This window comes from Argiope bruennichi, chromosome X2 (assembly GCF_947563725.1).
Source record: "Argiope bruennichi chromosome X2, qqArgBrue1.1, whole genome shotgun sequence".
Classification (NCBI taxonomy): domain Eukaryota; kingdom Metazoa; phylum Arthropoda; class Arachnida; order Araneae; family Araneidae; genus Argiope; species Argiope bruennichi.
The window spans coordinates 48,378,111-48,405,431 of NC_079163.1; the positions used below are offsets into that span (position 1 = coordinate 48,378,111).

General features: G+C 28.0%; 1 protein-coding gene across 7 annotated transcripts in view; it reads right to left on the bottom strand.

Moving 5' to 3' along the window:
• LOC129960317 (CUGBP Elav-like family member 1) overlaps nucleotides 1-27,321 on the bottom strand; it is a 1,029,875-nt gene that overhangs the window by 344,334 nt on the left and 658,220 nt on the right. For 2 of the 7 annotated variants that reach the window (XM_056073678.1, XM_056073676.1), the window contains exon 1: nucleotides 8,643-8,975. The exons of the other annotated variants lie outside the window; for them this stretch is intronic. In XM_056073678.1, the coding sequence (XP_055929653.1) occupies nucleotides 8,643-8,738 (96 nt within the window). In that variant the 5' untranslated portion in view covers nucleotides 8,739-8,975. Of the gene's footprint in view, nucleotides 1-8,642; nucleotides 8,976-27,321 lie in introns of those variants that run through there. 7 annotated transcript variants of the gene reach the window in all.

Below are 27,321 nucleotides of genomic sequence, written 5' to 3' on the forward strand. Positions count from 1 at the left end.
TCCTACGAAAAGTACGATTCTTCATTGAAATGAAGGCAACAATCTAAAACCATTGTTATATTCATAAAGGGAGAGAAAACTTTACTTACAAAGAAAATTCTCATCCATGCATTTATTATAACCATCAGTAGTTCACAGCATTTAATGAGTGAATTTTTATGAAACTTTTGTGTTTAATTAATTAATTTGTTTTAATTAAAATTGAATCGCGAGATTTCACATATGTACTCAATTATAAAGCCTCACATAATGTTTGTTGAAAAAAAATAAAAAATAAAAAAGTATTCTGTAGTGTTTAAACTACTAACATTTCTTTTTTTTAGCTTCACATTCAAATAACCTTTGACAATTTTCCTCAACAAAAAAAGATTTTTTTACACTTAGTGAAGTTTTTTTTTTTACAGAAATTTCGGCAAGAAAGGATTACTGACTTGAGTAGCATCATAAAACATAAATCTGCTTTTCTAAACTTCTAATTAAAAAGTAAAGAAAAAGAAGAGCGACTGATTAACAAGAAATGCGTCGATTAGGTTATTTTTTGCCGTTTCTAAATATAATATTACACGAATGCCTTTCTATTCCCAGCCAATGAATATTACATATGCAAAAGGGTTGTATTTCATCTAAAGTCAGTAAATGCAATTGAATTATTTTCTTATGAAGTGTTGGTATGGTTAAAAGAAATAACTGTCAAAGGCAAATTTTCTTTCATTAATATCAGTATATAACTTTTTAGCATCCGCATGATGGATATTTTAAAGGCCTTTTTTACATCAAAAAAATTATTTTTTTAAAAAAACACTTTTTAAATACTGTTAAGAAAAATTGAGTTCTTAAAGAATTTCAATCATGCGCTGACTCTAATGAATTTTATAGAAGTGAGAAGTTGCGAAAAGCTCTTGTCGGATTTTGCAATTTTTTTTCTTATTACTTCCTTCAGATGCTTCAATTTACTTTCTTTTCACACCGTCAAAAGTATATTTTTTTGTGTGTGTATTTTTCTGAGTACTTTTGGTAAACAAAACTGACGCATAGACATGTTTGGAATTATTAAATATCCTGCCCCATCCTTTAAAAAAATCCTTGCAAGTAAAGTATTATTTTGGCATTAAGTGACCGTTCGATAAGATTCATCGATTCTCTTCTTAACAAAAATAGGCCAGCAGTGACAGGTGTATTTTTCAAAGCATTGTAAAAGCGAGCTAGAATGATATTTTCTCTCTGTGACTGAAATATTTTTGAAAGTGCCCTGAATATATGTTCATGTTTCACTTCTTTCTGAAAAGTTACGCTTATACGCCCTTTCACAGCTCCATTTATACTTTTCACCAGGGTTTATCCTTTGTGAAAGTAGAGTTATCTCGAAAAATTCCTTTCTATGCGTTGTATTTATAGCCAGCCGTTAACTATGGCATATAAAAATTTTCAAGAAAAAATGATTAAGGGACATTATTAGTTAAGCAAAAATTTTAAAAAATTAAAAATAATTTGCAATATTGATTTAGAAATTCAGTTAGATTAGTACTCTGTTATGTAGTGCAACAAAAAAAAAAAAAAAAAAAAAAAAAAAAAACATTTTCAAGAAGGTTCTCGTACTTTTGCGCCCTTTGTGTGCAAATTCAATTATATTAGCACTCCGTTATGAAAAAAAAATTCTAAGAAAACTCTCGTACTTGTAAGCTCTTTGCGTACAAATTCAGTTAGATTAACACTCTGTTATGTAGTTAAAAAAATCTAAGAAAGGTCTTGTACTTTTACACCCTTTTTGACAATGGCGTATCCGACTTGTAAAATTGATTACAGAACTTTTTGTATCTGTATATGTGATTGCATCAAAGTAATTATTAAATTAAAAAATCAATTGAACCGGTCTACATATCTCAAATATCTTTACGTTATTATAGGATCAATATAATATTATATGTTCCAAAGAGGAGGTATCTCAAGATTTATCCTTCACACACAGGTAACGCATACTCTAATTAGGAATTCAAGATATAATAAATAATTGAAAAAGAGAATAAAACATTGTCTGAAGACAAGGACGGCACTTGAGCTCCACTATGCAAACATCCATTCTGCACAAAATTACAAATGTTTAACAAGGTGGCAGCAGCAGGAATCATACCGATCCTGTACACATTTTATCCTGAAAATTTCTATCTCAAAATCAAAACTAACACAAGGCCAATGAGAATTTTCAGCGTTTTAAAATATTCAAATAATAGAATCATAAAATTATAAGGATTAGACTCTTAAAATATCATTTAGTACTCCTAATTTAAGAAAAAGAAGTGAATATAGTTATTGAAACATTATATATGAGCATTATTTTATGTGAAGCAGAATGCAGTTTCAAAAATAGTGAAGAGACTTTCGATTTCGTGACGTCGTTTTATTTCATCTTGCAGAAGCAGGCATTATTTACAAGCAAGAGCGACGAGCAACACGGAACGACACAGTAAGAAATGAGGAAAAAGCTCCTGAACATTTTATCCTTGGTCTTATATAACCTGAGATATTGATAGGGAAAATATTTCTCCATAGTGATTATATATAATGAGATTTCGATAGGGATTTTCGCTACACGCGCCGACGAGGCAAGGGAAACACAGGGATCTTTTAAAAAAGAATTAGTCAAATCAGCGTTATTTTGTCCCTTCACTCGGAGTGTGGGAAAGTTAGGCTTTTAGCCGATTCAGTTACTTTACAAAGCTTCTCTTGAATTAATTAAGTACAGAAAGTGGAATTGGATCAGGAAATAAGAGAATATTTTGGAATGAAGTTACTATGGGCTAAATTAAGATAAAACCTTGGAAATTAATTAAATTGAAATTAGAGTTTAAAATATCATTACATATACAATATTATATATATATATATATATATATTCACTCAAAAATAAAATACTGCCCTTACAAGCGGTGAATTTTAAGAGAATTAAAACGTTATACCTTAAAAGATAAAAATTGAAATATACATTATCTGATACGAGTTTCTATAATTTATATCAAACACACTATAATCTTTCTCTAGTGATTGTCGATAAAGAAATAAGCATTGTCATTTAAACAATATCATAAAAAAGCATTAACGATAATTAATTTGCTTATAAATTAAGCTTCGCTTTACGATTATAGATGATTATTAATTTCAATGAAATAAGAGTCGTATTTTGAATTTTATACATAAAATAGTAAAGCATAAAATGTCTTGCTAGTTACGAAAATTAGGTATACTACACTAATTTACATATTTATCAAACAATGTATAATATAAAAATATTTCACTTCCCCATTTTCGTTAACATTTGTTGCATATATTTGTTTGTATTTAAAAAGAACTAGTATCAAAATTAATAACAAATTAATATTAAAAAATTGACAGAAAGCTAAACAGACAAATTATTATAGAAATCAACTTTAAATAATTATTCCTTTGAAACGAGTTACACGAACTGATTTATATGTACACCAGTTAGAAGGAAGGTATTTGAATTAAAATCCTTTTACACACAAATCACTTTTAGTGAAGCAAATAACGACACACATCCACGCCTCAATCACACCTTGATAGCGTGACCACATCTTAAGTAGTTGCCCCGTCGCGTGGGCTGCATAGCTAACTCTGCTTTTAATATGAAAAAATTTCTCCATTGTGTTCATTGGTATGTTTTGTTCCCACTTTATGCCCAGCATTAGTCAGGGGCGGAAAGGGGTCTAAATAAAGCAGCTTAATTATACCTCTTTTAGGGAACCGTCACCTTTACAGGATATTGCTCTCATCAGGGCTTGGCGGTTTAACATCTTTGTTCAGAATAACTGATATGTGGAAGGCGCTCGCTTTGACACCATATTATAACATATTTATAGTCTTTGACAAACGCTTTTCCCTATTGTATTAAAGACAGAAATAATTACTTCAAATAATCAATTCATGGTTTTATTTTTCGTTGTTGAAGACGTTTTCTATTTTATTAGATTAAAGACTTAAATGAGTGTCATGTATTTTGTAGGTTGTGTTACATAAATAATTAGAAGTGTCGTTTACGTCTCACTGAGTTGAATTTTGTTTGGCTGATAGTTGTGATTGATGGATACGTTATTCTTTTAAGGAACCAGCAGTGTTTTTCACATGTATTTTATATTCATGTTTCTTTTTAGATTAGAAAATTGATAAATATATTCTATTGTTATTCTAAAACGAAAAATTACATCTGCTACTAGGTTTAGCTCCTGCGCTTAATTTAAGGAAAAATATTTTTGATGGTTATATTTTATTTCAAAAACCCAAGATTTTCTTTTTCCAAATACTTTGTACATATTTTAAGTTTCATTTTTTACTGTACAATTAAGAAGAATTTTCTAAAAGAAACGATTGACGATTTGATATAACAGTACATTACAACATTATTTTGAGGAGTTAAATATATATATATATGCATCAATTAACAAATTTTCTTTACAGTGCACTATCATTAACTCGCGATATTTCAAGATCAGCGAAACAATAAAAAATAAGAAAAAGTCCTTCTGCTCAGTGGATTTGAATAAAGTATGCTAGTACAGTATGCTAAAGTATGCATTATAGAATCTTAAATATTCCCTAACCAAGCAGAAATAAAATGAAGGAGAGACCTTTAGAATGTTTCAAGCATTTCCTAAATAGGAAATTCGGAATCCGTAGACGTTTCTGCTTTTTAACCCAAAAATCATTTTAAAAGTACTAAGAAATTGTGTATAAAATTTTCTTAGATTTAATTAAAAATTTGTATATCGTAATAAATACTGTAACTTGAATTCTTTAATAGCTGTTAGCTATTTTTTAAAAGTTTTTACATTTCTTTCTATAAAGTCTTGAAGGATGTTTTTAATATGTTTTTCTGTATAAAACAGTTTTTCTGTATAAAACAGTTCTTCCATTTAACACTTTCCTGAAATTTACGTCTCAAAAATTATGCAGCAAACAGACAATTATTTATGTTATTGCGCTCATCGCTTTTTATAGCAACACTTTCTGAGTCATAAACGGGGACATTACGCTTTTAAAGGAACGCTCTTCGTTGAAAATTTCATCTATTAAAATTTTTTTAAAGGTCAAAAAATGCAGAAAGAGTGATTTCAACTCTCTAGGTATCGAGCGAGATTCACTTTACATCTAACATTCCCCTTTAACTTTTTTTTTCTTTCATCCTTTTTAAGAAGCTGTTTTCATTTCGTAAAGTTGATAAAAACTAATGAAAATTTTCTTTTCGCCCAGCTCAGGTGAAAAGCATCAATGCCTGCTCAGGGAACATATTTTAATGAGAAAATTCTTATTAGTGATGCGAAATGTTTAAAATACCATAAAGATTATTTGCCGGGGATTTGAGATGAAGAGAGGAAAAAAATCCCCTTCTTCAGCTTCCGCAAACCCAATTTCAGATAACCAATCAGATTTCAATTAATTAACATGAGAGCCCAGGAAACTATTTCTAGTGCTGTGGAATCTGAGTACTTCTTTTGCAACTTGAAGATATATCTTCTGTTTTCTTTAACTGATTAAGATTTTTTTTTCTTTCAACCTGCAATTCTTTTTTATTTTTATACTTTGTGAAGAAGTTATTATTTTTCTTCATTCGTTCAGTTCAGATAACACTTATCATTCTGTTTTAGTACTCTTGATAACTCTTAATTTAAAAATCATTACAGCTCGTAAGAAAATCTGCACCTTTTACCATTTTTTCCCATTATCACCTGCCTTGATAATTTGATATATTTGCATTCTATTTGTTTTATTGTTTCATATATTATTTTTAGCTTTTTTTCCGATTCTTTCTTGCAACTGTTCATTGTCAAGATAAGTAAACTTAATATACTTTTTATCAAACGAGAAACAAATTCTATTTATACTTTTTTATAGAAATTGTATACATTTTATTTTCGTTTTAGTCATTGAAGGACTGAGGGGGGAAGGGCATGAGACTCAAGTCATGTCTTTGGCATCTCGGATTCAAAACCTGGTTACACAAAGTATTTCTCCATGTATGCATGATTTTGGAAGTTAAATTAATAATTGTAGATCAAATATTTCATGTGGATGTCTGAAGTTAAGATCTATCTAAACATGATTCCAATTACGTGGTTCATGTCAAATTATCTTCCCTTCTGGGCAAAAAACAGAATGTTGTTCTAACTGAAGGAAACTGAACCTATGCATTAAAAATACCATGATCCTTCATTTAACATGGATATAATATGTTTATAACTAAAATAAAGCAATATACTTTCTAAATAAAAATATTACATAAAGTTTTATTCATGAAATAATTACACTATCAATATCATTAACTCAAAATTTATTAAATCATCTCAAGGTCTATGCAACAGTGCAGAATTCAAACTTCTTATTTTTGTATTTTAAGCTGAAAAATTTAAATTTTTCTAAGAGATTGTATACGTATAAACCAATTTTCATTTAAATATGAAGTAACAGATATGAAGGGATTAAAAGTATAAAGGGAAAAAATAAAATTAATTTTTATACTAATGCGAGATAAAATAAATAAATTAATAAATAAATAAAATAAGCTGATATTTATATCATTATATTACATAAACATCTTTATATATTATATCTTCTTCACTCATTTAAATTTTTAAATATATCTTAATAATATGTCTTTTATTTTTAATGTAATCAGTTCATGGGAATTGGAAGCCACAAGAAAAAAGAAAACCACATCATCGAAAGCTTAACTATGCGTTATCTTAGGGTGAAACGTAGAAAATTAAAACTGCGCAATAGATTTCAAAATCAAACGAATACGCAGTAGATTATAAGGCGCGAGAAGGAATTCATGCATTAGTATGAGTTTAGTATGAGTATGTTATATTTATGTGAACATAAAAATCCTCAAATTGATTTTTAACTGCATTTCCAAATAAGTACGCAGAAGAAAATAAATAAAGTTACACCTTTCGATTCTCACAACTTTAGAAACATTATATCAAACAATGAATATAAATTTCCTCATTTTTTTTTTTATCTCCACAGCTAAAAATCCTTAAAAAAAAAATAGGAGGTAATTTATTTTCATCTCCACTCTTAATAAACCTTGAAAAGATCATATGAAATAACTATTTATTAATTCACTCTAAAATAAAAGAAGAGTTTAAAGAAACGAAAATGCGACCTCGGATTGCTTTTAAAATATAGTTTCCCCTTTTACATCGAACAATGTTTTCAATTTCATTCCCCGAATTCAAGTTTCATAAAATGTTAGTTTTTGTCAGTAAAATCCATATAAAAACTTAAGATCGAAAGTGTACACTGGGATGTTATTCTCTTCTACAGAGACGAAGAGAGAGAGTGCTTGTATATTCCATTTCTCAGTGGCAGAGAACTAATTTTCTCTAGATCTAGCGAAAGTTAATAGAAACTTCCCATCCCCTGATATACTCGTGAAAATTTTATCAGGCTCACCACGTTGGGCTTTCAGCAGCAAGTTCAAAGTGAGTGTTCCTACGTAGAAAAAGAGTCCGGATTTCTGCTGTTTTACTGCTACCACTTGCGTGCTATTCTTATTGTTCTACGTCTGCTGCTTAGCAAAGAAAAATCTCTTTAAATGTACGAAACACGTAACGCCCCCACTGTATTAGATTTTCTCTTTTCTCCCCTACGCACTTCCTGCTTTTTTTATGTTATTCTTTCTAATGTATTCATGTGTGTGTGTGCTTTCCCCCCCCCCTCATCAAAATACTTCACTACGTAGAAAATATTAGCTATGCATGGAGAAATATTGCAGGCATTTACCGGGAAGCAACTACCTCTAATGTTTTTACTTAGGGGCAGAGTCTTTTAATACTTAAGTGACGTACAAAAAAAATGTCAGAAGTAGATAGTCTGAGGTTTTTCCGTTATTTGAATTATGTATAAGATATTACAGGTAATTTAAAGTAATTAAAACGTAGAATTAAAAAAAAAGAAGTTTTCAACTAGCTTGTATACATTATTTAATGCATTTTTCCTAATGGTTTTAGAACCAGTTTTTTTTTTTTGTCATGCAGCTGTAGTTTGCAAAAAGTTACGTCTTTACTATGCAGTAAATAGAAAATTGCATGAAGTTTATATTTTGATATCTGATGTATCATAGAATAAAACATAAATATCACACAAATTAAAATTTGCAATAAAAATTTCGCAATGTAAAAAAAATCAAATTCATGACTTCAAGAACTTTTCACGTTGCTTTTTCAAATTATAATCTTAATTATTATCATTTAAATACAAAAATTATTAAATAAATAATTGATAATACTATTCACTAAAAAGCGTTTATTTTGTGTTTAAAATGATAACTTTTATAACGAATTCTAATTTTTTTCACATGTTCAAGTACCAAGTAAATTCTTTCAAATTTGTAGAATAAATAGTATGAAAAATACTTAAAATCTGAAAAAATAATAATATAATTTACTATAAATATTGCTAACACAATTTTTAAAAAAATCAATGAATTTACTATAAATATCGTTGACAGAATGTTAAAAAGTCAAAAGTTACTCATGATGAGATTTTGTTCAGACATTAACCGGAAAAAAAAGTCTTCAATCAACATAATAAACAGACATATCTTAAAAATATTTGAAAAATATAATTACTTTAATTTTATGAAATATCCAAGGGACTGGAGTACCAGGAATGACTACTAGTTGTATCCCTGAATTTCGTTTGCTGGTCGAAGGGTGACGTATCATTTAACCAGCGAAAAATCACTAATATAACACAATAGATGCTATTAGCTCCACTTTTAGCCGCACCGTTGCGTATATACAAATCCCTGAATCAACTTCACTTTTCCGCTATTTCCTCGAGTTGTAATGCAACCAACACGTCGGCAGATTTCTCGACTGTAATCAAACATCAAACTACAACTCAGCTTTGATTTAACAATCGGTTAAGAAAGTGCCGACTTCATTCAAATGCCGGAAGACGAAGTGTTCAAGTTTGAGAAGGGGCGGACTTCCTTTTAAGCTATTAGAATCTCAGTTCATTTAGTTTCGTAAGTGAGAGTCAAAGTTCAGAGAGAGTTTGTTTACTAAGAATCTTTAGTTTGATAAGCCGCAGTAAGTTTATAAAAGAATCTTGAAGAAAGCTTCATTGATGAGCGAGTTATCTGCACGGTATGCGAGTGCGTACTGTGTTACGTATCGCCATGCTTGTTAAAAGAATTGTTCGTGATAAGAGTAATTTGGATGTAACAGTCATCTTCATGTGTTTAATCAGTTTATAAAGCTAAATAAAACAAGGCGAGCAGATAAAGTAAAAATTTCAGATTAATTCACTTTGGATTTATCTAATCAATGCAAAAGTAGCTGCTTTCGAAAGAAAGGAGCTGTTGTATCGGCATTAGTGAATTGAATTTTGTAAATCTAAGCAATTTATTTGAATGTAGTGACTTTATTGTATTGTAAGCTGCAGCAAGCTGTTTAAGTGGAAGTAGTCTATTTTATAAAATAAAGGTTTTGATGACGTTCGTTCATTAGAAGATTTCTCAGAGAATTCAAATTCTTGCAAATGTAAAGGAGCTGAATTTACTTAAGAAACTAAATGCTTGAATTTGTAAAGTAAAATTAGGGATTTAATTTAATAAAAGACGCTATATTCTTAAATAATTTTAAATGTAAATGGATTATTCAAATAAAATGATTAAATTTGAGCAAAGTAAATATTAAAATCTTAGTTCGTAATTGGATTTTCTGTTTGATTTGAATAAGTATAGTACAACTGTATTTCAATTCACTTCTTACCGACCATGTTGTATTTGACTATACTATTAAATCCCAATATATTAAATTTCAATTTTATTAAATAGGCATCCTCATATTATGCATCCGAATAATGTAAAGATGTGCATTAAACAATTATTATTATTATTATTACCGAAATGTGCTTTTCGTCAACCACACTTGATTCGGAATGTCGCTTTATGCCAATTCAATTCGGAATGAGCAAGTTGAGAGTTAATTATTAGGCCTCTTTGGAATTGAATTCTCATTGAATAATAATCCAATCAACACGCATTTTGCACATTGTATTAATCAACGTGATTATATTTATCTCCGGCGTAAAATCCTGTAATTATATGTAATCCTGTATTTAATGGGTTCTCTGTATAATAGATTTGAGACAAATTTATATTATATATAACATTTCAAACCTATATTTCTGCCTTTTGAAAATAAATAAATTTTCATGATGAAGTGTAAAAACAATTTTAAATAAAGAAATTTTTAAATAAATAATTTCTTTATTCTTTAATGTTGCATAAAACAAATCTTCAGAGAAGCTGTCCCATATTTCTCATGTCACTTATATTAATTTACATTTCCTCAATCTAAAAACAGAAATATCATACAGAATAAGATTAATAAATTCACAAAAAATTATGTAATTTTAATAATATATTCTTGTGCTTTTTTCTGATTAATTGCTGGTCAATGTATTAACAGTCGATCGTGTACGATTAAAAAGTAAAAATCATTGATTTAGTCAAATAAAAATAGATTTTCATTATTGGAAAAACTTGTAATGATTTAATGTGGCATAGCTCTTCTTTTACATGCAAAGAAATATATAATTACTTTCAGAACTTTTGAATTAAATGTTTTATTCAATTTAAATTTCCTTACTTTTCATTAAACATCATTTTATTTATTTAATTTAAATTTTATTCATTAAAATGTTTACCAATATCAATTTGCACAACTACTACCGTAGAATAAAGAAATTTTTCCAGTGTAGTGTCAGTAAATTTATGGAAATATATCCAATAGTAAATGCATATTTGTAAACTTACATTAATTAATAACAACTGAGATAGAAAGAAGACATATGGCCAAAAGGTAAGGTATAATTTTATAAAAATAAATATCCTGTTACTACAGACATGTTTTACTTTACTCGGTATTTTTTTTTACATTCAAATTATTAAAGTTGCTGCAAAACTTTAAAACTAAAATAACTTTCTCTTAAAAGTACATTTGATTATCATAAATGTGGAAATTATAGAGAAAGATGGTTTATGCACTATAGAAAAGTCAGTACTTTTTCGATAATTACGAATTAAGAAATCAAACAAGCTGCATATATCTTAAAAAATAGAGATAACAAGAAAAAAAAGAGAGAATTTATCATAAATAAGTTTCCGAAACAGGGCAGAAATAATGTAAACATTGATAAGAAAAAATGCAAATTTCATAAATGCATGAAATAAAAATATTATCAGAATGTTTAGATTTATAAATTTTCAAATCCTTTCTCAGTTTCGATGCAAAATGCGATACATGTGAATTTTTCAATAATATAATAAATAATTTCAAATGTAAGACGAATTCAAGCTTCGCAACTTATTACTATAGACGTACAGCCAGAAGTTTAATTAGGTTTTAAAAGAGACGAAAACGGGAGTAAAACACAGTTTCCGAAGCATTTTCCAATATTTGGAACCCCACCCCGTCGTAGACAAGACAGAGCGAAAACGTATAAAAATATCCGAATGAGAAAAATAGAAGAAAAGAAATAGAGAAAAAGACTGAATATATATAATTCTATCTTGCTTTAAAAATGTGCAGGGAAAGCTCTCGAAGCACGCAAGAAGGAAATCTCAAACAACGCTAGTATAAAGTTTTCTTTTTCTTTAAAAAAATGAAGAATAGAGATTGCGTATTATGCATCAAAATCTTTCTTTGAGTCGATAAAAAACTTCGTTCCGACGTCGAATAACCATAGAGAAGCTTCCAAAAGAAGGCGAAAAGGAATAAAAAAAAAAAAAAAAGCTAAAAATAGGAAGCATTTTTTAAGGAAGAAAGAAATTACGTGCGCTTTAACCTAGGTGTAATCGTGTTTGCTATTCCACATTCGTCTAGAAGATGTTTTGATTTTTCAAGCACCCCTATTGTCGCCAGTACTAAAGAAAAGGAAAGTTTGAAAAAAAAAAGTAGAAAAAGTAAAAACTTAGAGAAAAACGGAAAGTAGAAAATTCAACAAAAAGAAAATTGTTCTCAGACTTACTCCGCTCTATTTTGCAGCTTAGACTTATGCAAAAGCTCAGAAAATGTGTTTAGTGAAGAAACGGAACTTATTTGTTTGCAAATCACATTTTTCCATACATTCACGTATATATACATATAAATATATATACGTATATGAGGGAAAAACAAAAGACAGAAACATGTTCTCTTGGACCTTCAACAAATTCAGGAAATTCTTCCATTTATTGTAGATTTGGAGAGTAGAAAGGAGGAGACTGGTTGTCCAGAGTGCAGAAAGGACGGACGAGGGGAGAAGTAAAAAAAAAAAAAAAAAAAAGATGAATTTCGGAGACGGAGTTCGTGTTTACGCACTGCATATGAAATGATTACATGGGACAGTTTTCCTACGAATTTTTCCTTACTTTTCCCAAAAATGCCAAGTATATCGTCTCAATATTTCCTCTACAGATAAGAAAAATCCCCAAAAGCGGTAGCATTAAAGTCAGTATAAAATTCCAAGTTTCTTTTCTTTTTTTTTCTTTTTAAGCGCGTAGTATTTCACCGCTCTCATCTTAATAATGTAAATAAAACTCCTGTTTTTGTAGTTGCAATTTACTTAAAGAATTTAAAATAATTTTACAAATATAAAAACTTGAAATCCTAAAATTATGGATAGTTAGATCTTAAGATTGTTTTAAGCGAATCATTCTGACTAATTTGCGTCCGCGAGTTTGTAAAAATTCAAATTTTAATGATAGAATCAGCGAAAATAATAATTTTTGATATTTTTCTTCGAATTTTGTACTTCAATATTCCATATTTTTTTTAATTTTTTAAACGACGACTTTGTGCATTTAATGCACCTCTGTCATATTAGTAAGTGTATTCTTATTTCTAACATAAATGTATAATCTTACGAAATGTCTTGGAAGTTAATTTTCCGAAACAAAATTATGTTTCTATTCTAAGTTTAAATGCAAACATTACAAAAGAGGAGGGAATGCTTAGGTATTAATTTAGTTTATTTCTAATTTAAAAATCTTTTCATGTTGAAGTTTAAGCTAAAACTTATTCATAGACTTGAACATTTTATTTAATATAATAACAATTTTATAATCATGCAATATAATAATAATTTTATAAATATGTAATGTAATAATAATTTTATAAATATGTAATGTAATAATAATTTTATAAATATGTAATGTAATAATAATTTTATAAATATGTAATGTAATAATAATTTATAAATATGTAATATAATAATAATTTATAAATATGTAATATAATAATTTTATAAATATGTAAATGCGAACATTTTAAGTTTTGGTTGATGAAATCGTTTGACTTCTCACATTTTAAATAATTTTAAATTCGCATCTTCTAGTCAACAATATTATAATCAAATTTCATTGCTTTCATTAGATTTTTAAAACACTAAAATTAATAAAATGATTAGGTATGAAATTTAAATGAATTTTAGATGATAACATTTTAAAAAAATGGTTGCAAAATTTAGAAAACTAATTGTAAATTTCCTTGAATTAAAATATTATATCACGAAATAAGATTGATGGCTCATAATTGTTACAATCTTTCTTAACACTAATAACAAATCCTACCCCAAAATGATTTATTTCTGAAAGTTAAACCCTTTAAGAACCGTAGAGAGCAGTGAGTGAATAACTAGATTTTAACTCGATATCTATAAAATACAAAAACGGAAAATTAAAGTACAGAAAGCACTACTCAAAAGTTTATTCTTAAAAAAACTTGAAAGTAAATTTGCAAATGTACGAGCAAAGGCTATTAAAGTAGAAGTGATTTCAAAGCAGTAAATGTGGATATTAAATGCTTCTACGCAAAGGAAAGAAAAAAATCAGTCTTAACGAAAAACAAAGAAAGTTAAAAATCTCCTTTCAGAATAAACGCATTATCTTCCAGCGAAGGGAACGAATTCAAACGTAATTTAAACTAACTTAAAAATTCCAAAAGTTTCATAAAACGTTTCCAAAACTGAGAAAGAGTGTGCATCAATTTAGAGAAAGTAACATTAGCAAAAGTATATTTCTCAAAGAAGGAAGAAAAAGGCACCTCACAAGTCATGCTAAGACCATTAATAAATACTATTGTTAAATTAAATTTTAAATAAGTTTTTTTCTTTTCTTTTCAAAGTAATTTTCAAATACACACTCATTATAATATCGAGAGAAGAGTAACGATTTTTGCTGCCGCAATCTATCAGTCTTAAAATAAAATAAAATGTACAAAAAAAATCATCGAACATTTTCCGATTTGGGACAAAATAAATCTTTTCGTTTCCAAGCCAGTATAAAACAATAATAGCTAGTTAAAGAGTCTTAGTATGGGGAATTTGCTTAAAGAAAGTTTTAGACACAATGTTTTTTAATTGACAGTTGGAGCCATTTTATTGACATTCCAAAACGCCAGCTTTAGAAAGTTCGAAGGCAGGGGAACATTAGCATTTAGATGGGAAAAATGTCGAGAATCATTACAGAATCACAATTCGGTACTTTTTAATTTGGGATCGATTCAAAGGTTTAATAGTTTTAAATGCCTTTTTCCGAGACTGTAGAATTGCATGTCTAATAAAAAAGGGTTGGTCACTTTTTTCATTTAAAAGAGGTCTTTTAAGTATTTCCTGTTATTATTCTTGAAAAATTATCAAACCGCTAGTAGGATAAATTTAATAAAAATTTCAAATGAGATTTTGATACTGGGGGAATTCTTCTATTGATGGTAAGTTGAAAAATCAGGAGTTGATTTTTCAACTTAGAAAGTCATTCAACTTGTTTTACAAAGGTTCATGGTGTTTGCGTTTCAGCAAATTTTAGAATAAATTGTAGAGAGTTATTTCTCTTAAACTTTTACAGTTAATTTTGGTGCATTTTAATTATTCTTGAAGCTACGCCTACTAATTCATATAGCGTTTAGTAAAAAAATTTAAAGTATGCTTTAAGATATACCATATAGCATTAATACGAACATAACAAATTCAATTTTAAAATTTAAAATTTTATTATTTAATTTCTTTGATAATCTTATTAAAGTTTATCTGATGAAATAAACTGGATATTTTGAAAATTTAAATTTTTAACATTTTATATAAATGTAAACGAATTACTTAACTTTGAACAGTTAGTGCATACACAGCTTTGCAGTTTGATTTATGATCTGGATTATTTAGGTTTCTTCATAAAAGAAAATGTTCAAGTTTTTGTTCTTCTTGTAAGAACACGATTTCACTTTAGGTAATATTCCAGAATATATCAAATTAATTTCAGATATTATATTATTACCTTCACTGAATTTGAAAAATACTTACACATTTGAAGAATATATGAACAAATGGGAATAATAAATAGACATCGGAGTCGTATTCACACCACTGTGATAGTTTATTCAGCAAATAGAGTACAATGCCTTAGTGTATGACTTTTTCTTTCACTAAATCTAATAAATGACATAAATGCTAAAACAGTTTATAAACATATATTATTCAGTTATTTCCATATATTGTGAAGCAAAAGTTCCTATCAACTGCTAAAATAACTCTTGTGATACAGCGAGACGATTAAGCATTTATTTACAAACAAGAGAGAAACTTTTAATATTTACAAAGGAAATCAAACGATGTGTACTGTGCATTGAAACACACGAGTAAAGGAATTAATTAAATAATTAGGCAGAAATATGATAGCGCATGATAAAATGGCAAAGAAATAAGTTTAAGTGCTTGAATTCGTTCCTTATTGTTAGAGAATATTTACACAAGTAGTTAACACTGTGGATTTCCTTTTTTAAAACAATGAACTGAAATAATGCCATTATAATTAGTTTATATTAAGCTAGATTCAGACAGTGGTTTGAGAAAGAAATACATCTCGATTGAATGCAAAAAATAAACTGAAATTTTTTTGCTGGTGCTTAGGGTTAGAAAACTTATAAATCAGTTATATATAAATTGTCTTACGTGAGTATAATAATTAGTTGCATAAAATTTGCAGAATATGTTTGAAAATTTATTTTCGACAGGTTAATCTGTAGCTAATTTAATTTATCATTATTTATTAGCAAATTAATAATGAAATAATTAATGAAAGTGATTCTATATTTCCTAAAAATATAGATCTTACAACTTTGCTATGCAATACAATATTTTGCAGAACCCAGTGAAAGTGAAACTGTTGTAAATGAAACGTGAACCTTATTTATTTTTATTTGATAAATAGTTAACAATGTCCAAACTTAAATAATATTTGAAGGGTTCTTTGAAATATGATGACTGAACATTTTTGAAACAATGTATTAAATAACAAATTAATAATATATTAAAATCTACATAAAAAGAAATATATTTTGATAAGAATAAATTGGTAAATTATATATGAAGACACAGAGGTTGTAGTATAATAGTGCTAAATTTTGAAAAATAAAACTGTGTTTAAAAAAAAATCTCTTTATAGAAATCTGCAAGATGAAATGGTTTATAACTCAGAAAGGAACTTCGATACTGATAATCACTTTTGTCAGACAAAAAGATTTGAGGAGCTTATTGAAACATTAAAATTTTTTAAATAATCAGCAATATTTCATAAAAAAGGTGATTAACAAAATAAAAATGCTTCAAAAAACATATTTACTACATTAGTGATAATAACTCAAAAGGAAAAACTTACATTGCCATTTTAAAATCATCCTATTGACTTTTTTTTCTTTATATTTTTTAAACTCTATTATTATTACAAAAAGAATACAACGTTAAAATTATTTCCCACAAAAATAAACTGCTGCTCAAAAAATGGAACGCAAACTGCAGTTTGCGATTACGAATCCGAAAATAGCTGGAATATAAATTTTTCGAATCATTATAAATAATCTTAGCAATGGCCGCAGCGAAACAAAACCATGCAAAGAAAAAAAAGAAAAAAGATGTGGGGAGGAGGCCGACATAAGATTGCCGCACAAAAATAACCATTCTAAGCAGTTGATGATATCGCCCCAAAACATTTTCCTTCTTTTCCATTTCTTACTAGAGCGTCTTCAACAGTTACCACCTTATTTATATTCAAATGCCTCTAAGGATATAAAAATAACTTAGGCTCCAAGGAGTCGGGATACTTCAAGTTCAGCACCGTTTTGCTTACTGCTTCATTTAAATGCATGAACACGAGAAAGTGGTGTGTTTTCTCTTTCGAACGGACCCATTTGGAACAACCATGTTTAAAGCAAGTGGTCATAGGGGACAGTATTTTCCTGTAAAGAAGATACTAGGAAAAAAGTTAGTCAAAATTATGTACCTGTTGATACGCGAAAGATTTAAGTGTTACTACTATATGTAAGGATATTCTTGAAGAAATTTGAGGTCAATATGTAAGGAGAAATAAGATTTGCAGAGCATCAATAAAATGGACTCTATATTTAATTTATACATTTTTTATTAAATAGCAAAAAATTTTTAGCAGAAGAAAAATACTAAATATAATTCAGTATAAAACAATTCGATAAATTAATTTATTTTTGATAAACAATATTAGTTATTTTATATTTCGATTGTTTTTATAAACTTCCTCGTTTAAAACTTGTCGTTCTCTCTCTCATTTTTTTTTTTTTTTTGTTTCTAATGAAATAAATGTTGTTAAAAATCTAGCTGGTTATATTTTCAATAAATTTTAATTCAAGATTCATACCTAGTTATTCAATCCAATATTTTTTTTAAAACATACACTGAAGCTTAAAAATATTGATAAGCGCAAAAAAATACTCAGTATGTGTATCTTTATATCAGTATTAGTATATCAGTATCAGTATCAGTATATGTATCAGTATATCACTATATATCAGTATCAGTATTTATATCATATCACAATATCTTTAAGAAATGGAAATTGTACTTCAATTTTTTTTCTTAAAAATTACCTAAAATATTTAGAGAGTAAATTTTAAGTATAATAATATTATCCTTATTTTGAAAATAATATATTAATTTTGAAGGAATGTAGGCATACATTTTGCTACAACAACTATTAAACGAAAAGGAAGTAACACTGTTTACTCTGAATATCAATCTGATAATCGTTGTAAAACTGTAAAGGTAACAATGTTTACGAAATTTCAACAGTCTTGCATGAGAAGGAAATTAATATCAAATACAAAAAAAGTTGTATTTTTATCAATACTTATAAAAAAATTAATTTAAATGTCATAACATTTCGCTATTTTTGCTCTTCAGAGAGACGGTTTACTCATTTCGGTTTTCCCCTCAAAAATGGCTCTATAATTCCTTTCAAGAAACGATTCGACTGTCGATATTTCTACAATAAATTTAAAATATTAAAAATTTAAATAAATAAATTTAAAATATTTTTACAAAAAAAAGTGAATATTTGTGTTGTCAACTGACTAATATGCAATCAATTATTATTTTTAAATTTGAAAAGCAATCAATTAATGTAAAAAAATTCACATTCCAAGTGCAATTCCAATGTTTTTTAAAAACATTTAAATGCATCGCTTGCAAACAAATATTTTGAGAAGGACAAATAAATATTTACTTTGGCGAGTCTTTAAATAAGACAAATACTTTTAAAACAAAAGGAACTGGTCTTTATATCGTACACAACAGTAACATATTATAATTTAAGGCAGTTATAGTCAAAGATAAACACATTAGCGCATGAAAATCGTTGGATGCAATAGAAAATAGATAGATTTCCAACTCGAAGTCTTAAAATAAGTACTAGGAGTGTTTAAAACACTGTACATTTAAAAGTAGTTTCGACAATAAATTATTTATCTTTGTTTTATCAGGCAATGTTTCAGATTATAGCATTGTTAGAAACTTTCTGTCATACTTGGGCAAATTTTCTTCAGTTTCTCAAACTGAATTTTTAAAAGAAATTTTATATCGTATATTTTTAACTGGAAGATATTTTATACAGTTCTGAAATTCATTGTGCTTTGTACTTCCTTGATCCATTCCATTATGTTACCTGCGCTCGATTTTTATCAGAAGAAAAAATAGAATTCAATTTTTCATTTTAAAGGTCTGCCTAGTTTCTGCTAGATGGAATTTATTTTATATAATACGTTTCAAACTCCCCGGAAAAAGCAATGGGGAGGGAGAGAAATATAATCGTACATATTTTTTGCATAGCATGTCGTATTGTCCATGTTTCGATATAAAGGATGCTTCAATGTTTTTTTTATTGATTATCTGAAGTAAAGGCATTTTTCTTTTAAGAAATATTTTGACGCAATGATTGATAGGAAATATTAGAATATCTTATGAAATGATGGATTTTCTAGTATCATTTAAATTGGATAGTACACATAACAAAAGAAAATGTTCATTCATACTTTAAGAATAAAGAACAATTCGTTGCAGTAAATGGTAAAAAATATTCATTCACTGCATATTTATTATTTTTTCATTAGAATCTTTATGATTCTTGTAAAAAGATTCATTGATACTATTTCACTAAAAAAGAAGTAAATTCTGTCTACTACATAAATGAATTAATAGGATTATTTTTATTTATGGTTACTTTTCAAGAACATTTTGCATTTCGGAATTTAATTTGTTAACTCAATACAATCGAAACTGCTTAACGTATAACAACTACAGTTTTCAACTGCTGCATTAACACGTACCAGATGGAAACCATAATAAATAAACAGATAGATAGAAAAAAATAATTCAGAAATCAAAACTTTCTTTAAAGGGAAAAAAAAAACCCTTTTTTGTGTGTTAAATAAAGAAGGCAGCTCCAATCGACATACTATTTGAGAATGAATAAAAACTCCAATAAAAATCATTTGACTCTTTTAGTGGAAGAAACTTAATAACAAACTTGAAAACTTTTTTTTTAATGTTCGAGATGTTTTTGGAAGAAAAAAAGCTCTGTACGAGAAAATAAATTTTAAAAAATGAAAAAAAAAAAAAATCTTTTTTTGCAATGAATGATTTTTAGACTTTGTTTAAAAAAATCGAATTCGAAAGTAGCTTGTAAATATAAATTAATCAATTATATCAACAAAAAGAAACAAAATCAGTATCATTTTAAAACAAATTGCGTTGTTCATATTAATTTTAGAATAAATCTTAAAACAATTAAAATAATTTTTTCAAAATATATATTATCAAGACCCTTTCAAATATAAATAAAAGAGCAACCATAGTTGTTTTAAAATTCAAGATACACCATTCAAAATATTTAAAGAAATTTAATGAAATATTGTTCAATTTAACATCCTTTTAAACCATTTTAAAATAATTTAGGCGTAAAAAACATCATTATTCATTAGTTTTAGAAAACAATTTTAGTCAAGCATTATATAATTAAAGTTTGTGTACAAAAAGACCAAAAGATAAACATCAAAGATTCGATCGACTGATTGATTGAATACTTTAATTTTATTCATCTGCTGTGAAAACTGAAGTAACGACATTTTTAAAACTAAAAATGAAGGTTTATTTTATAATCAGAGCAACTTAATATTCATATTTGTCCAACAATAAAATACTGATTAATTCAGAAATTATTGTCTGAGGGTATGATATTTATTCTGTGCATTCATCATACAATTAAAAGATATTAAAAATATTTTATTTAAATACTAATAATTAATAAGTATTCAAAAGAAATTTCGCATTTCATAAGCTCCCAGTGTAACAAGAGTGACTTTAAACATATTCCATAAGATTCATAGTATACCACATATAAGATATGATCAAGCTTCGATCAATTGTCTCAGGGGGAATGCGATTTATTTTCGCCGTCCCCTGACTAATCCGCATCCGACAGTAGATGTGACAATTCAGTGCATTTCGCAAACGGCAGGGACCTGCATTCGAGCACCCCTATTCCGAGCAATTAGCACCAGCGGTAACTTAAGCATACGTCATTATGTAAACTCGAACTGCAATACATTCAATAGCATTCCGCACTTGAACAATTTAATTAATTACCCAAAAGCCTTTCTGATACCAAATAGGAAATCTGAGACGGTGTTAGAAGTGTTACTAATTCAACTAAGCAAGGACGTATTTCAAGTGGAAGCTAGTTGTATATTTAGATTTGGTTGTTTCATTTTTTAAATAAAAAAATATGGATTAAAACAAACAAGTGAGTATTTCAAAATGACTAAATTATTAATAAAAATAATGACAGTAACCCAGAATTTTTTTTAAATGAAATAAAAATGCGCTATACTAGAAATATGAAACGATATAAGATTTGAAGTAGATATTTACCTATTTTCTATATAAACACTCAATTTAGTACTTGAAATTCCCTAATAGTTTTTCTTTGCTTTTTGAATTGTTGTAGAATATTTTTGCTATCTATGATCGATTGTGTTAGTGTGGTGATTTTCTTTCTAATTTTAGATCCTAGAATAAATTTATTTTATTACACAATTATATTTAATAATAGAGTTAAAAATATGGAATATTTAATGCAATGAAACCTGTATTACTTTTCATTTAAAAGAACAAAAAATAACACATCAGATTACGCTGATAGTTTTTTTATACATGTCATCTGTCAATATTTTAATGTATAATATAGATAATAATTGATTGAAAAATATTTTTTTAGTAAAAACATTTTAGTAAAAAATCAAAAATTGTAATGATATGTGAAAGATGTTCTGTAATATATATATATAAATAATATTATAAGCAAATATAAAATAGAAAAAGTGCTTATTTGATGTCAGTAGCAAAATATTTATCTTTCCACTAGGAATTAGTAAAAAGTTTAAAGTAACACCAGTGCATCATACAACCGTTCTATTAAATCAAATTCTGTGATTACCCCCCCCCCCCCACATACAGCTAATTTTTGTCCATTTTGCTTCCTTTATTTTAACTAACTTCTTGACGAGCTAAAACATTTAGAACCACTTCTCGCAATGGAACGATCACATTTGGTGATGTGGTTATGAAAATAATCTTGACAAAAATCACCCAGGACATTGAAACCGATAAAAGTTCCCTTTTTTTCATTTTGAGAATGCAAAAATATTTTTTTCTGTTTTTTAGAAAAGTTAAGCTATGTCTATAATTGTCATCACCATCTTCATATCTGAATTTTCTATCTCATCTGATTAGTGTATATACTTTATTAAATCATGTTAATACATTAGATGCTTCTCCTAATTTGCATGTTTTCAGTTTTATTTGAAATCTTTATTTTACAATGCACTGTGTATCAAAATTTAAAAAAAAAGATATTTGTCGTTTGTAAGGAAAAATTTGGGAGTCCCATTATTTCCAGTAAAAAGCATTTAATATAATTAAAATTTATTTAAAAATTATTCATTTTTAAAAAAATAATTTAAATTTTAAACAATAATAAGCTTTTAAGTCTTCTGAATTGTGTTAACATTGTCAATAATTTAAAAATTATCATTCATTTTGTCATTTTCTAAACAACTTTATCAGAAAATATGTACAAAATTCTTTTCTTTTCTGAATATAATTAAGTGTGTATTAAGAACGCATTTTAGAGAATTATGAAATAAGTGAAAAATCTTTTTAAGTATACTGGATTAATAATGTGATTTTATTTGCAAAATTAAGAACTGATAGAAAATATAACGAATTTCCGGTTATAAATAATCCCAAAGCAACTGTGCATTAAAATTATAACTCTTCGTCTGTTATTCTAATTCTTAGTCCAGATAAATTCAAATTTTCCTATTGTTATAAAATACTAAATTCTCTTCCAGGCGATGAAAAACTCGACGAAAACAGCGCAAGCGCGAATGGAAAGAAAATGCTTTGCAGCATAAAATGGATCTTTAGATCCAAAATTGAATACGAAGCCAGGATAAATCCTATCTGCTACGTCCATCTGGCTACTGACCAGACTGAATCCGATTTCGAAGGTTCCCCTAACGTCCAAGAATGCCACGTTTACAATCGGTCAATAAGGTTCCAATGCAATACTTCTACCATTGAGAGAAAAGTGGAGCAGACACCTCTTCTGCTTTATAAAATAGAGTTTGAGGAGGAACCAATAAAAAATTCAGGAGCTTCAACTTTCTCCATCCATTCTTGAAGAAATATTTTCCCTAAAATGTTAATATTGATCTTTGAAGACAAAGTGGGATATGAGCGATTTTACTTTAGAAAACAAAGTAACTAACACAACTGAAGCTTCGAGACTGAAAACACATTTTGAAACTTCCATGACCAAGATAAGTATTTATTTTGATCATCACAGTCCTGTTTGAAGTAATGCATTTTTGGATTTTATATGAAATGTTTTGGAAAGTGAGTTAGAAGTAATTGGTTTAAAAAAATAAATGCAAAAAGAATGTGAGGATTCCTTCTTTTTTTTTTTTTATGGATATATAAAAATCTTTTCGAAATAATCAATAACTCATGGTATTTTAACCTAGTTCGTAGTAATTATAGATTAAAGTGGGAGAAATTTAACTACAGATTACTTTATTTGATGTAGAACAGAGTTATTTAAAAGTATGAAAACAACAAAAATAATATTAATTTTAAAAGACAAAGTTGAAATAAAAAATTTTTATCTATTTTTTTTATAATTAAAAGGTATTTTTTAGCTTTATGGAAGATTCTGGCATGTGTCGAAAACGAGAAAAATAATTGCTCAGTTATTTTCTTTGGAATAAAAAAAAACTTATTTGAATACACTAAATGTAATTTTGTATTTGTAAATTAACCATAATTTTCAAATGCAGTTTGTAATAAAGGAAAAAAAAAACTTTCTGAATGTTAATGATTTACTGATTCTTCAGCACAAGTTTCATCCAATATTCATTAAAAAAATCTAAAAAAATATGGTATTAAAACTAGATTGTGATCATCACTTTCCACATCATACGATTTTAGCTGAAATTCAATTAACTAGAATTTTTAAATAATTGCATCATAAAAATAGTGTTAAGTTTGAACAAAACTTATTTTCCTTTGATTGTCATAATTCCCAACACACCTTCCTATTTCTTATAAATATGACGAAACAAAATAAAACCATTCCTTACGTTTTTCAATGTTAATAACGTAAAATTCAAAATAATAGCTACAAAGATTTCTGCAAAAATAAATTGATTTCATAAGAAAACTAAAGCTAAGGGTGACTCGGGAAAACTATGAATTGTTACAAGTTCTAATCTGTGTGATATTTCTTTACATTTCCTAAACTGCAAGAACTTTCTTCCCAAGTTTTCCGGTGGTGTTATAAGCTGCGTATAGCGACACGTCTAGACCAGTCATATTAAGCAGGAGTAGAATAGTAAGATAGAACTAGGCAAGAAAGAAAAGAAAGCGGCAAATAATGTGGAATTGGGTATAACTAGAAGGTCTACGAAGATTGGTGAGAGGGTTCCAAAACGGATTCCTTCCACTCCAGTTACGGCCGGAGAAAAGTGAGGCAGCGTTGATGAGGCATACGCCAAGGAATTGGCCCTGGGGATTCTAGTGCTATTGGGCCCTGTAGAGACATTGAGGGCAGAAGATTGCCCACAATCCCAAACCACTGAAGGCTTACTTCTTTTCGTCTGCAAGCCTATAGCATTTAATACTTCAGCCTGGCTCAAACTCTGTCCAGCTGGTGTCCACATTTTTCGAGAAATGTATTTTAACTGAATTTCCTCCATTAAAAATACAGATATGTCCAATGTTACCAAAGAATTGTCTAGGGGCAAAAACTTATTTTTAGAACAATGCGATATTCCATGCACTGTCTGTGACATCGAGTTTGATCATCTTTAAGGCGTTTTTTTTTAAACATCTTCCAAAGTATTAAAAAGTTTTTTTCGAGACGCGCTGAATAAAGATTTACAACTTTTATAGCTAAAAATCATCAGTTAACATAAATAATGAAACTGTGTAAAAATATTTTACCCTTAATTTTATAATCGACAAATTTAAAAGATGATAATTTTTATGCATCCTTAATAAAATATTAAGACTGTATTATCATGATTATTTTATGCACGACAGGAGCTTTATGGAAGATAGTCTTTCTATATGAATTTGATAAATTCTGACAAATGACTACATTTACACCGTTCATTATCCAGTTTTTAATTTAGTATAATTGACTTTTTAGTACGACTTTTTATTGAAATTGTCTGGTTTTTATTACAAAAATAAAGCTTTGATTGTATATTTATATGTTGAAATATAATTTATTATCCATTTAATAAGTTCGGGAAAAAGCATACAGAATATTTTTATAATGAAAACCCGAAAGTTTGTTTGTAAAAGAAGATTGTATTCATACATGCAGAAAAAGAAATTTATTTTGATAATATAATTGGAAACAAATAATAGAAAAAAAAATTCTCTAAAGAAGTTACTTCTAATGTTAAAAAAAATTGGAATGTGAATAATATGAATACTTGCACTTCAACTTTTGAAAGTAAACATTTTCAAAAGGTGAGTCAAACTCCATTTTTTTTTTCTCGTGAGCTCTTGAAAAGGCTCAGCTTTTCCATTATTTATGTATACAGCAGGTGAGATGGAATAAATTCCTTTTTTTAATCAAAATATAAGAAAGCTTCTGCTTTTTTATAGCTTATATGAGAAGTATATTTGCGACATTTGATTTTATTAATGTGAATTCCTTATTTATGTATGAATTCGTTCTTTTAAAGACTACTGAGTAACTATAAACAAGGGAGGAAAAGAACAACTTTTGCTTTCATACTTATTCACAGAAAAAAATCTAAAAAATAACTTCATGTTATGTGATAGGTGAAATATTATTGTTATTCTTTTCGTCTCACATAGTTTTTCTATTAAATATTATTAGATTTTGAAATATTTGTTATTCACAGCAAGGAATGAAACTGAAAGCATTAAAAATGGAAAGGTATAAAAGTATTCTGACATTATTTGTAAGTTCGAAAATATTATTTATTTTCGATAAGAATATAAATAATATTTTCCAGTTGAACTTTTTGAGTTATTTGTTTTAGAAGTTTAGATCCCTTGTTTCCCACATCAATAGGAAAGAGTGTAATATATGTAATATTATCATTAAAATGTTGTAAGCAATACCATTTAAGTGAATCAGCATTTACTGTTTAAATGAAACTCATACAATTAGCAGCACAAATGAAACATTTATATGCCCTACTAGGGATGAATTTTATTTATGTTGAAATCTCTCTTACTAGAGCACCAGTCACACTCGCATTGCAGTAACTGATAAAAGTTGTAGAAAACAAAGCAAATTATTTGTAATGAAAAGATATTGGCTTAAGGATACCTTTCAACTCTTACTCGAAAAAAGTAACGCCTACGTTTGCTTAAACCCAATTAGTTCCTCCGAAACTTCGATTTTTTTCCCTTCATTGTAAAAAAAGTTAAATAAATAAGAACTTAAATACTTTTTTTTTTACCTTAGATCTTCTGGTATACCGTTTTCGACGAAGGCAATACCATTAAGCGCTGAGCTGCGGTGGCAAGTTTCTTTTAACTAATTACAACTGAGAATGAAAAAAAATCGGATGTGTAGTGAGCGATGTTTTTGAAGTGATTAATGCACAATTATTTAAAATTAACATCGTTAGGGGACCACACAGAATCCAGAGGATACGCCACGAGTTCAGCAGTAATTGCATTACAAGTATAACGAGCAACTAGTTCGACAGAAACAGCATATATTGATCAATGCCTTCAGCGTAATATTCCCAAGCCGTAAAACACTTTTGGGCGTTAAAATATGCATGCTTAAGCTTTGCTACAAGGAAAAATTTGAAACAACAGTCGCGAGTGATTAAGTTTGCCATCAAACTGAATATAAATATGGCAGAATATTCATCGTTAGGGAATACGTCCAAGAGAATGTTATATTTATGGATTGAAACGGCTTTTTAGAATAATTGTAAGAGCGCTGTAAATCAAATTAACTTTCGCAGCAGAGGCCTAGAAGCGGAAAGAATTTTTTCAACTTCTAAACAGATGATCGCATTTCTTACTTTACGAATAAACATTCGAAAAATAGCATTAAAAGATGGCTCACGGCATACGCGCTAAGCTATAAATTTACTCTGTTGATCTTTCTATGTGAGATGACGCTGAGAAGAAAGATACATTTAATCTTATTCTTGTTTCTTGAAATAAGTACAGCACATTTTCTACTCTGATGATTTAATTGGAAAATTGACTTACGCTTCAGTGAATATTGGAACGTATGCATTTTTAATAACTGATTCCCCGTGTCTCTTTATTGTTAAAGACGAAAAGTCAAGGGTTTGAATAGTACAATGGTAACATCTAGACGCTGCTTAA